This window comes from Sminthopsis crassicaudata, chromosome 3, assembly GCF_048593235.1.
Source record: "Sminthopsis crassicaudata isolate SCR6 chromosome 3, ASM4859323v1, whole genome shotgun sequence".
NCBI lineage: Eukaryota > Metazoa > Chordata > Mammalia > Dasyuromorphia > Dasyuridae > Sminthopsis > Sminthopsis crassicaudata.
Genome location: NC_133619.1, coordinates 268,105,449 through 268,118,669, shown reverse-complemented (window position 1 = coordinate 268,118,669; position 13,221 = coordinate 268,105,449). Strand labels below are relative to the sequence as shown.

The 13,221-nt window shown below is 32.3% G+C and overlaps 1 protein-coding gene across 8 annotated transcripts in view; it reads right to left on the bottom strand.

Moving 5' to 3' along the window:
- Positions 1-13,221, bottom strand: part of SYNJ1 (synaptojanin 1) — a 104,763-nt gene that overhangs the window by 36,585 nt on the left and 54,957 nt on the right. For 5 of the 8 annotated variants that reach the window (XM_074300758.1, XM_074300760.1, XM_074300763.1 and 2 more), the window contains exons 12-16: positions 12,100-12,265; positions 9,911-9,934; positions 4,012-4,203; positions 1,982-2,066; positions 30-170 (exon numbers count right to left, since the gene is read on the bottom strand). In XM_074300758.1, coding sequence (XP_074156859.1) covers positions 30-170; positions 1,982-2,066; positions 4,012-4,203; positions 9,911-9,934; positions 12,100-12,265 — 608 coding nt within the window. The remainder of the gene's footprint in view (positions 1-29; positions 171-1,981; positions 2,067-4,011; positions 4,204-9,910; positions 9,935-12,099; positions 12,266-13,221) is intronic. The other 3 variants (XM_074300761.1, XM_074300765.1, XM_074300759.1) reach the window with 2 other exon arrangements.

The following is a 13,221-nucleotide window of genomic DNA, read 5'->3' as shown; positions in this document are numbered from 1 at the left end:
AGTATTTTTAATGCTTGCTATTTACTGACCTGATAAAAGGAGCATGCTGAGGTCTGATAAAAACGAAGAGACAGACACCAACTAATTGTTCAGAAGCCAGCAACACATATTTTTTATCTCTGGAGATAGTCTTCTGCAGTTCAACAGCCCACAATTTCTGATTAGTTGTACTATCATAAAAAAGTAAAGGTTTAAAAAGGTTGCATTGACAATTCACAACTTGTTTATTCTATATTATAATCACTACAGAAAAAAACCATACAAATAACATAATTCTAAATAACCTAGTTATTTTTTTCCTGAGTATTTTTTAATTTTTTCCTTCTCACTTCAAGCAAAAATATTTTATCCTTCTTCAAATTTTTCAACATGTCTGTTTCTTTCCAATCCATTAGATTATATGATCCTTGAGATCAAGGTCCATATTATACCTTTGTAATTCCAGAAAAATGCACAGTGCCTCACACACAGTAAGTACATTAGAAAAGAATCCAAAGTCAATATTTTTCTCCCTCTTGCAAAAAAACACTATTTTCATTGTTGCAGAGCAATAAAGCTTTCAAATTTATATATATATGCCATAACAATAGGCTCAATGACTTAGAAGAGTTTTTTTTTTTTTTTTCCCATGTAATTCAGCAAAATTGAGTTACAACTTGGGATCCTGACCTATCATTCTATTAATGAATGCCAGAACTTTGGAAGAAAGTTTTATTATGATTAGCAACATTAGAGAGACCATCATAGAGTTCTAATTTCTTTTGGAGAAGAATATATTAAGTATAAGCTGCACATTTTTGGATCCTTGCTACAAAGTGTTTGATTAGTGACAGAAACATAACAGTGATGCATTTTGAAATCCCAAACAATAACAATGTTATTACTTTCTAAAAGTATGAGTGTGTGTTTTGTGTGTGTGTGCATATGTATAAAATGATAGCTTTCATTTTTACATTACATTTGTTTTCCATGATATCCTTTCCATCCTCTTACTCCCCCAGTCAGTTGTCAATTGTGAGTAATAAAGTACAACAAACTAATAAAGTGCAACACAGTAATGAAGTAACAAAGTAATAAAAAGAAGTTCAATCAACTCTGTGGAGTTTATTATCAAATGACACCTGATAATAAATTAAACTAAAAAATTTTCCCCATTAAAGAACCCCAGTCATACTTAAATATATCACTAAAAGTACAGGGCATTAAAAGTAAGTTTCCATTGTTTGAAGGCCCAAAATAACTTTCAAGTCAGCATATATAAGGTACTAAAAATAATAGAATAAAAGGGAAGTCTTGGGCTATGAGAGGAAAAAGAAGCAATAATGAGCCCAACCTCAAGTCAAGAGTCAGGAATTTTGGACACTATCACTACAACAACAATCTTCTCCTTACATTTCACTTCCCATTACTCCTTTCCCACTATCACCTGAGAGAAAACAGAAGGAAAGATAGATCCCAAAGTCAGAAGTCCTGAGTTCAATCCTATCATTTACCTGTGTGATCCTGGGAATTTTTCCCTTTGGCAAACAGTTTCCTTTCCTATAGCATAAGGGGATTTGGCCTAAGGTACCTTTAAGAACTCTTCTATAATTACCAATCTCTATTAGTGGAAGAATTTCCTTATACTAAGGCAAGCATTTGTTTAGAAATTCCCCTGATTCCTTCCTGATTGCCTATGTTCTATAGTGACAAGCCTTTTATGTCATCCCTACAACTGCATATCACAGCTTGGATATTAGGCATTTTTCTCTCATTTGAGTTTTTCCTACATAGCTAGTTAGGGCCAAATTCATTGCTACCCTCTAAGCCAAAAAAAAAAAAAAAAAAAAAAAAAACAAAAACAAAAATCCCTATTTATGATTTTACCTGCTTTGAATTCCAAATTATTTCATAGCCAAATTAGTTTCACAAATCTGATGTAAATTAACTTCTCTTTGTAGAATTATACATTTTCTTTGTGTGTTTTACTTTTCTGGCTTACCTGGTACTCACAATGTTTCCAGCACTTAATTCTACCATTTCTTCAAAACCAATTGCAAATATGTCGATAGGCTTATTTCTTCGATCTACAATTAAACATTTGAAAAGTATTTTGATATGCACATATTCACAAGAAAAAATTTTAAAAATAACTAAGATTTCATTAAAACCTAAGCTGATAAAAAGGCATACAATTTCAAATCTGATGACATCACTTTACATCTTTGTTCAAATGCCCTACATTTTAAACTTGATATTCTATTCAAATAGAAATTAAAAAGCCTTTTGCAATCAGAACTTCTTTCCTAAAGCAAGTCTCAATAATTGCCAACACATCTGACTACTTTTACATTGCTACAAAATTTTCATGAGAATAATGTACATACTTTTTGGACAAGATATGAGGAGGATACAGTCAGGCTTTCAAAAATTTTGTCACACTGTTTAATTAAAGGCATAGCTAATATTCTATTGTATTTGTTTGTTGATTATAAAAAAAAAATTTTAGTTCAGTAGAGTGAAACAAAGCCTTAAAAAAGGTACTCTTCTCAAAATGTTTCCTGTAACAAAATCATACAGGATTCTTTTAAAGATATAATATAAAATTTGTTCAACAATTCTCTTGATTATTAATATTATATCAAGTATAAAGCAAGGAAATGTATGTCTGCCTCAAGGGTTTTACATCCTCAAAGAGGATTTCCATAGAACAGTTAAAATCAAAGCTTTAGGGGCAGCTAAATGGCACAAGTGACTCCAGGGCTATTAGCCCTGGAGTCATGAGAATCTGATCAAATCTGGCCCAAGACAGGGCACATTGACAAGCTGTATGACCTTGGGCGAGTCACTTAACCCCAATTGCTACACACACACACACACACACACACACACACACAATCAAAGCATTATTCCTTATAGATGATGAGGTCCTCTAAGATATTCTTGATTGCAACAAGACCTTAAATACTGTAGAGTCTTTAAATGAGAACTATTATCACTCCAAAAAATTTGACCTAAGTAGCCATACATGAAAAACCAGAAGGATGAAAAGTGTCTGCCTAATGGGCAACTGTATGGTTAACACATAGAGCTGTCCCACCAGCACACAAGGATTGATGTATAATGCACTGCCTCTAGACCTGTTTTCAGTTCTTGAAAAGAAGAGCTCTGACACTTAATCAGTATCAAATGTTGAAAGGAAAATGAAAGGAAGAGATCCAAGTTTGTTAATTATAAAGCAGGAATTCCAAAAGATACAGTGAAAAAGGTGGGCAGAAATGGAATATTAATCTGTAAACTTAAAGTTGTAAAGTATCAATAAATACAGCACAAGATTGTTTTATGAGTTTGTTTTTATGACTGTGTGTGTGTGTGAATTACCATTACCATGGTTTGGGGGGAAAAACTCAGAAACCATCAAAATGCAAGAAATTTAGGCTATATTAGGTTAAAAAAGAAATAAAAGCAACTAGCTAGCTTTTTTTTTTTTTTTAAACATATGGGTAACTTTAAATATTCCTTCTAGCAGTCTATTAGTTCCAGATAGCTACCAAAGGAACATTGATTCTAGAATTCCCTAATCTATAATCAATCCCAAAGTGGCAATGGAATTTAAAACAAAAATCTCCAAAGCTACTGTTACAATACATTTTTCAAATAAGAAAAATAAAGCCTTCAAAAGACAAAATTATGCATAATATACTTTAATCATAAAATTAAACCATAATTTAATTACAAATTGCTTTGCTGTCATAACACTCAAATTTCTTTTGAAGATAATTACATCTCTTTAATTATAATTTTTGTTTTCTAGATTAGCAAATCAGGATAAGGCTTTTAATATTTTTTTTTTTTTTGCTGAGGCAATTGGGGTTAAGTGACTTGCCCAGGGTCACACAGCCAGGAAGTGTTAAATGACTGAGCCTAGATTTGAACTCAGGTCTTCTTGACTTCAGGGCTGATGATCGACCCACATCAACTAGCTGCCCCTAGGATCAGGCTTTTATTAAAGCTACATTAAAAGTATCAAACCTTGAAATTCTTGGATACCAGCAAATTTTGGGGCATCTAGTAGCCAATCAGTAAGTGTTTGATTCTTAAATGCAATGCTTCGAAACTGTTTTCCACCATTCACATTCCATGTTCCAGTACACACTCGAATTTTTTTTGGCTTTGAATATTTATAGAAATTCTCACACATACTCTTTAGTACCTTTGAAGAAGCTGTATAAAAACAACAAAAACAAAAATTTCATTTTGTCTACATGAATACATTTATTAAGATCAACCAAAATGACTCAGGAAGCATGCCATGATGATGGTCTCAACAAAACATACACATAAATATAAACTACTTGCAAAGGCATACAAAACTATCAGTTGTGAAAGCAAATTCCAACACAATGCACTTAACCAATAAAACAACAACAACAAAAAGGACAGCATAATAAGCAAAAGTAAAAACTATTACATTAAAACTGTGGCAATGTAATATGCCTAATTAATAGTTTTGTTCAAATGAAATGGCACATTATTTTTCTGAAGTGTTTAGAGCTGTACCTAAGTTAATATAGCGTTTGATCTACTTCTTTTATAGTTTGTTTTTTTTTACAATATTATCAGAGAATGGTTAAATTTTTTGTACTGGGAACAGAATTTTCTTCAAGAATTATATCTAATGTTCTCAGTGCTAGTAGTCTTGCAAGTTTTTGTTCACTTTTAAAATATCTAGAGAACTACTATAAAATAAATATGATGCCAGAAACTGAAAAGAAAAATAGATATGTAAAATGATAACACTAAGTCTATACATTTTTAAAAACAGAAAATCAATTTTTTTATCCTGGGTTATAACAGATCTTTCATTTTTCTTCTGCCCCCATTCTGTGGTACAGTGGACATACTCAAAATCAGAAAAACTAGGGTCAAATTTGAGTTCCGTTTGAATACAGGCACATCATTTATACCTCTCTAAATCCTTCATGTGTAAATTAGAAATAAAAGCTGCATCAACATACCTCCCAGGATTGTTATGAGAAAAGCAACTCTAATATCTATTTGTCATTTGTATTTCATTTTTGTTACTTTTGAACAATAAAGATAGATGCTTTTAATAACTGCTATTTATTTGTAGCTTTAAAGAGCTTTTATATATATTATCTCATTTGATTCACATTTGATTTGATTCACCTTGTAAAATAGTAATGCAAGTATTATCCCCCTTTTATAGGAGGAAACAGCTTGAGAGGTGAGGTGCCCAGTGTAAAAACATATAGCTGTTAAGTAGTGAAATTGGTATTAAGGGTTGATCTTTTAACTCAAGGACTCCAACTCTACCTCAGGATTTAAGATAAATACAATTTAAAGACATTGGTATCCAAAGGGGCCCATTAATACTTAATTGACCAGAGAGAGAACAACTTGGAACCATATACACACTTTACTCACGTGCCATTCATTATTCTCCATTTAGTCACACATTTAGTTGCTAGTTTGTAAATTTTAAAGGGAGAAAGTACAACTGAAATAACAAACTTACAATTAAATTGTTCTCAAAATATGATTGCTGGACTTAAGTATTATGAGAAAATATCTGTGACCACAGAGGATACATATATACTGTATAAATACATACAGTATTTTCTACAGACTGACTTTCCACAAATTTAATTAAGCCTATCTGGCTTATAAATAACCATAAACCACAAGGTACTATATTGCTGCTACATACATACTTTATGAGTATGGCAACCTCACTTTACATAAGTAGAGTTAAGATTTTGAAATCACTATTAGTCAGCAAATACATTTATTCAAATGTACTGGAATTAGTGAAACACTTAGAAAAATATGCTGATAGCTCTATTAACAAAGATGTACTCAACATGTTTTTAGGAACTTTATTACCAAATCTAGAAATTAACCAGAGGCACAGGAATTTTTTCTAGGACATGGAATTTTCCTTCATTTCCCTGTGATATGCTATTCTTCCTTTGCAGAACACTGCCCTCCACTCCATTCCACCCAGGCTGTCCTCTATTCCCTCAAAATTTTAGAATTATATCAGACTTATTTTTCTCTCATTTCTTGTTCCAGGCTAAACTTAGCCCAAGCCATTTCAATGACACAATTACTAATTAAAACAGAAACTCTTCCTTTCTATCTCCATATCATGTAATAACACTGTATGAGAAAGGTATCCCACTTGATAGTGGGTTTTTGTCCAAACCTAAGGAACAGTGTCTCCCCAGAGGCTGTGCTTTTTTGCTTCAGAAGAAAAGGAAGCTATACCAGTGATTTTTGAACAAACTACCCATTCAGTCTATAAGCAAAAACATAATATAACTTCTATCATATGGCCTTTATTAAATCAGTTGCCAAATTCTGCCTATATATCATCTCTTATATTGATTCCTTAGGAATAATTCACATAACTACGTACCTAGCCTAGGTCTCCATTACCTTTTGCTTAGACTATTACTATGTCATTCTCATGGTTTTGACTTTGCCTTAAGCCCTCCCTTCTCCAGACCATCTTCTTCCTGACTTAAAAAAAATCCACAAATTAACATTATCTATGTTTTACTGTATTTTTTTGAAATATAATCCTAGAATTTCCCTCAAAAACCACAAGTGATGGACACTGATGAACAGTGATGGAATGGAACCTCTTTCTAGTTCAAGATAGACTAGAAAAACTTCAAGAAAGATCAGTCTCATTGGAGTGAAGAAGATCTTCTATCTGTGAGAAGGCCTTAATTACAGTCAATAAGCAACTAAGACTCTTAGTCCTGGCTCAGGAGAGGAGTACAGCAGGAGGCAGCTCCCAGTCCCAACTTAGAAGGCAAATTGGGAAACCAGGCTGTTTCCTGAAAAGAGCAGGCAAAGCTATTCCCTGCAAACACAAGTGACCTCTGTGCTCAGAGCCAAGGCTCAGAGCTACACAGGAAGCTTGAGACAGAGCCCCTTATACCCCAGGAGCAGAGCTGCACCTTAAAGGTAAAAAAGAAGAAATACCAAAAGAAAAGGAAAGAAAATGAGCAAGAAACAGAAAAGAACCTTTACCCTAGAAAGTTATTATGGTGTCAGGACAGATCAAAACATAAACTCAGATGAGGATAGAATGTCCACAGAAGAAATCTCAAAGAATGATATATATTGGTCTCAAGCCCAAAGAAGGTTCCTGAAAATGCTCATAAGAAACTTCAAAAGGCAAATAAGAGGTTGAAGAAAAAAAGAGAGGTATGCATGACAGTTAACAGCTTGGAAAAGGAAAAAAATTGTCTGAAGAAAATAACACTTTCAAAAGTAGAATTAATCAAATGGAAAAAGAGATATAAAAGCTAATTGAAGAAAAACACACATTAAAAACTAGAGCAGCAAATAGAAATTAATGACTCTGTGAGAAAGCAAAAATCAGCCAAACGATCTTAAAAAAAAAAAAAAAAAAGTGAAAAAATGGAAGAAAATGTGAAATACCGAAAAATAGTTAACCTGGAAAACAAATCCAAAAGAGATAATTTAAAAAAATTATTGGCCTACCTGAAAACCCTGACCAAAAAAAGGAGCCTGGATAATATTCTTCAAGAGATCATTAAGGAAAACTGCTTAATATTCTAGAAATAGAGGGGGAAACACCCACTGAAAGAGTCCATTGATCACCTTCAGAAAAAGATCCCACAAGGAAAACCTCTAAAAGTATAATCGCAAAGAAAAAAATATTCAAGCTGCCAGACAAAAAACAATTAAAATATCAAGGAACATCAGTCAGGATTACCTAGGATCTGGCCCTTTCTACAATAAAGGATCGGAGGGCCTGGAATACCATATTCCATAAGGCAAAGGACCGGAGGAATTAACCCCCTTGGGAAACTCAGTATTATCTTTCAGGGAAGGTGATAGAGCTTCAATGATGTAAGAGACTTTCAATCATTTCTATTGATATAACCAGAACTACATAAAAAATTTAATCCACAAATACAGGACTCAAAAGAAGCATAGAAAGGTAAATAGGGGGAAATATATATTATTTAAAGGTTAAATTGTTTACATCCCTAGAAGGGAAAACAATATCTGTAACTCTTGAGAACTGTATTTGTAACTCAGGCAGAAATAGGGGAGCATCACATGGATATTATGATATCAAAGAAAAAGACGTTAAGAGGTAGGAAAAGGTCTGTATTAGAAAAAGAGGAAAGGGGAGGTATAATGAGACAATTAGTTCACATGAAGAGGTGTAAAAGACCTATTATTATTGAGGGAAAAAATGGAGGGGGATGAGCATTGTCAGAAGCTTGAGCACATCAATTTTGGTTCTTAGAAGGAATAACTTAAAAAAAAAGAAAAAGAAACAATTCTATTTCATTGGGTTCAGGCTGGGAGTTTGACACCTTTGTTCTATGTAGTGACAAAACGGACCTTCTTGAATGGCAGGTCTTCCCTTCTTTCAGTGGTTCCTTATTGCCATTAGAATAAAATTCCTGTTTAGCATTTAAAGCTCTTTACAAGTTATCTTTGACTGTTTGACCCCATATTCCCCACCATGAACATCTTGTTACAACCAAACTATTCTATGTGCTGTCTTCCATACATTTCACTCTGTATTTTTGCAGAGGCTGTCTCCTCTTCCCCCAGAGAATACTCTGCTTCCTCAACTCTGCCTTATAGAATCCTTCACTTCCTTTAAAGAACAGTTCTAGTGCTACAATTCCTAGTTTTCTCCCAATAATATGCAAATACGATTTTATTGATGGAGATGACACTAAGGAAGATTCATTAGTATTTGCTTCAGTACTATACCCTAAGAATCACAGGGCCTTTCAATTTGATTTGTAGATGAAAAACTGTACATTTGTTGCCTCTATTACAATTAGTTCTTTGAGAGAAGGGATTGTCTTACTTTTCCATTTGTTTTTGAAATTTTTGCAAATATGAAGTGATTAACAAAGGTTTTTTTTATCATTCATTCATATAGAAGAGTTAATCTTGGTGAGATATCTTTTCATCAGAGATCAGAGTGAAGATAAGATAATGGGAGATGATATAGTTGGGGGAGAGAAGTTGGAGATGTGAAGAAACAGTTCTGAGCTAATGAATCCAGTTTTTTCAATGTATTAGGAAGCAGGGTCCTTAGCTCTAAAGAGATTTTTGAGAAAAAAAGAGAGGGGACAGGAAGTAAAGAAAAGCAGTCTTGGACAAGAAAATCTTAAAATATATATCCACAACACTTTAAAGGAGAGAAAATTAACATTAATGTTTCATTTAAATTTATATCTTAAGAGTTCTGGACATTGTCACAACTTATGTTTAGATGAAAAGAATAGGTTTATCAAACCACTCAGATAATTCGTGTGACCATTCACCAGAACAATAATCAGGCCTTTTAATTTAATTAACAATCCCAATCCTTTTTTATGTCAAAAAATTTCCAAATCATACAATTGGCTAACATAGATCCTCACAGGGAAAAAAAAAACAAACAAAAAAACCCCCAAAATACAAAACCTTTTTTGTTCTTTAATAAAAGAAAGATCTTAGATGAATTCTTTTGCTTCTACAACTACCCTCATAAATCCATTCTCTATTGTGACTTAATACTACAGCAAGTGGATTTCCTGAATTTGTCTATTAAGAGTAAAAAATAATATTAAAAAAACTGATTTTGTTTCATTCAAAGAAAAAAACTAAATGTAAAAGCTAATTTTCTCAACTAGAACATTTATTAGGACAAGGACTTGAAAAGTTTCATATTTAATTGTAGAAAAGCATATTTATTTATTTCATCTTCCCAAACACATAAACTTTCCCTTCATGAAAACCAATATTTATACTATAGAAGAGTACTTTTTTACTTGTTATTCAAAAGACCTCTTTTAGAGTACATTAAAAAGAAAAATATTATTTTGTATATGGTTTATTTGCCATACTATACCTGACTGCAATGTCTGCTCAGAAACTTTGGATGCATCAAGAAAAAAAACAAGAAGACATTAGTAAAATAGTTATTGTCATAAAATCCATAATGATGTGAGAAAATATACTCTACATTTTTGAGAGTTTCACTTTTTTAAAAAAGTCACTTTGAAAAATTTATTTTTTACTAGCAAGAAGTTAAAAATAACTAACAGCAAGCAGTTTTTTCTTATCAAAAAAATAACACCACAATGTGATAACTTTCAGTCCTATATTAACTAAATGGGAATATTTCAGAGTTTCACAACTATAGCTGGCTGTATTACTCCTTGGCTTGCCCCAAAGGATGCAAACATTTATGTGCATATGAACTCTGGTAGACAAAGTAGAAAATGAGAAAGCAGTGTTACTTTGAAATGACTTACTTTGTCTTTTTAAGAATAATTTAGCAACGCTGAAAGATTCTGCCATGTAAAATTTTAACCTTTTAACACGGGAATACTTGCTGAATCATTTTTCTCATGGAATCAACCTAAGTAGCCTAAATGAAGTGACTTAATTCTTTCCAAGGTTTCAGGATACTACTTGAATATCCAGGGGTTAATGAGTTAGCCTGTGGATTTGGATCTGTTTGTTTTTCCCTTTTCTTCCTTTTACTTGTCTGTTTTTTTCATGGATTTAGCACCACCAGAATATTGGTCAAGGGCAGAAAAAAAGTGATGAAAATAACTTCTCTACTTGTAAACAGTTCTCTAAGTACAGTGGAGGAAAAAGATAACATAAATTGGTAAAATTAGATTTCTAGATGACTAATCAATTTAAACTATCCACACTGCAAGGGATTTCACAATAAAAGGATTGGATATAAATTACCTCTGGATCATTTTATGGATTAGCAACAAAAAATTTTTTCTTATTATGCAAGTTATTTACTTGAAACTAATGCTGAAGTTCAAAGAGACCTTAGAGATAATCTAATCTAAAATTTTTTATTTTATAGATGAGGATTACTGAAGGATTAATTTCCGTTTGCATAAATAAGAAAAAAAAAATAATTTTTTTGGAGTACTATAGCAGAAGATATGATAATTTACAGAGCGCTAAACAAATAGGAGAGGCAGTAGAATGCAGTCTATACAGTTTATGAATCAAGAATGGGTTCAAATCCCACCTCTCATTTCTGTGTGACTCTGGGAAAGTCACTCACCCTCTTACTGCTCCTTATCGTCTATGTTAAATTCAAATAAAAATGGATCCTTGTGGCTGCATATTGACTTAGCAAATCTCAAATTAACATTATCTACGTTGTACTTTATTTCTATTTATTTTGTTAAACATTGTTATTAAAAAATCTGGTTCAGATTTATTTCACTCAAGTTTTGCTAGTGAGTTTGACATCTCTAGAGCAGGTGGGTGACCTAGGCCTGGATTCATAAAGACTCATCTTTCTGAGTTCAAATCCAGCCTTGGATATTTGCTAGCCATGTCACTCTGGGAAAGTTGCTTAACCTGTTTGCCTCAGTTTCCAGGTCCAGATTTCCCTACTCTCCCTCTGTCACCCCAAGTTAAAGTAGAAAGTGGCCTTGAAGAGATTCCTTTTTAAATCAATTTCTAGAGTCATATTTTGTGCTTTTGGCATTATTAACATAATCAATGACATCAGAGTTCATTCATTAAGACATGAAATGGTAATAGACAAATTTGGGATGGTTTTGTATTGAAGCCTGATGTCATGATTTTTCCATTGCTAATAATTAATGCAAATTATTGGAACATAATCAATTTAAAAATGAGACCAATTCATAAGACAGGGTTATACAGTTTCTGGAAAGAATTAAATATTTTATGAAACATATAATTTATGTTCATCTCAAATAAACACAGTTACACCTTAAAACTAGTTGATTTAACTAAAGGAAACAAAAATATCTGTGTTTCAACATGAGTTTTAACAATAATAACACAATATTACATTTTTGATACAAACCTTTAAAGAAATGATAAATTTATTTTGTTAGTATTTGAAAAAAGTTAACAATATTTTAGTCAACTTCACTATAATTATTAGAAATACTCATGCAAAAGATAAACTGTACAAGTTTATTTATTTATTTATTTTTTGCTACTTGAGTTTTCAGGACAGAAAATATAATTCCATCAGTAAAAAAAAAAGAAATGGTTTAAATGTAAGATGACAAATGCATATACCTCGTAAACCTCCAGTAGTTAGTAGTGCTCGGGCTTTATCTGCCAAATCACTATTTAAAGTACTCCCCAACAGCAAAATGTCAATGGCTTCTTGCTTGGAGCTATCAAAGAAGTTGTTCTGAATTGTTCTGGTTACAGAACGAGCACCATCTTTTAACTTTCCAGACTGTGGAGGAAAGAATATACATGAATCCTAATTAAAAAAAAAAAATCATTAATGTAACTCAAAAGGACATTTTGAAACTTAATTTAGTTACATGAGTATACTAATTAAACTTTTTGTTTTGAAATAAATCTACCACTTATTAACCACATTTCAACCTGTCATCTTTTTATTAAGATAACTGTGAAAGTAAGAAAAAATTAAGTACAATGAGTTAAACAGAACAATGCAAAAACTGCACATAATCATGGGTTTTGTGTGATATCAAATTTCTACATTACAGTGCAGCTAAAAAGTGTAGATGGTTAAAAAGAAAAAAGCTTAAAGGAAAAATTCTCCTCATATGAAATTCAAGGACATAAAGTATCTACAAATTGATCCAAAAACATCATCTGTGAGCTAAAAAATGAAGAAATTAAAAAGATGTTCTAGAATAAGAATTCTTAATGTAAGTAAATATTCTATACTGCTTAATTCAAAAGAAAATTAAGTTGCTTACAGAAGTATCTTTTGTAATCTTTAGTTTAAATATTGCTATTTTGTTCCTTAGGCAAACAGTAAAAGGGAAATAGCGTCAAATCCTTGGAATCAGAAGACTTGGGTTCAAGTCCTACCTCTGAGACACACTACCTGTATGACCATGGTCAAATAACTTTATCTTTCCGTTAAGGGTCTCTCTCCAAGGGACAATAACTTGCAGATGACTTGCTAAGTTCCCAAATTAAAACAATTCATCACTGGAGGTTGAGGTGGGAGGGGTGGAGAGGGAAAGTACATATTACTAGCCAACAAAGAATGTCTGAGCTTGATGAGACTTTAAAAATGACAGTCACATTATTTGGAAACTTATAATGTTCAGTTACTTGCACAAAACCATACAGTTAATTGGTTCAGTGGTATAACCAGGAATAAAACTCAACAAATGCTGACTAGAACATTCCAATCCATTCCAGCATTCT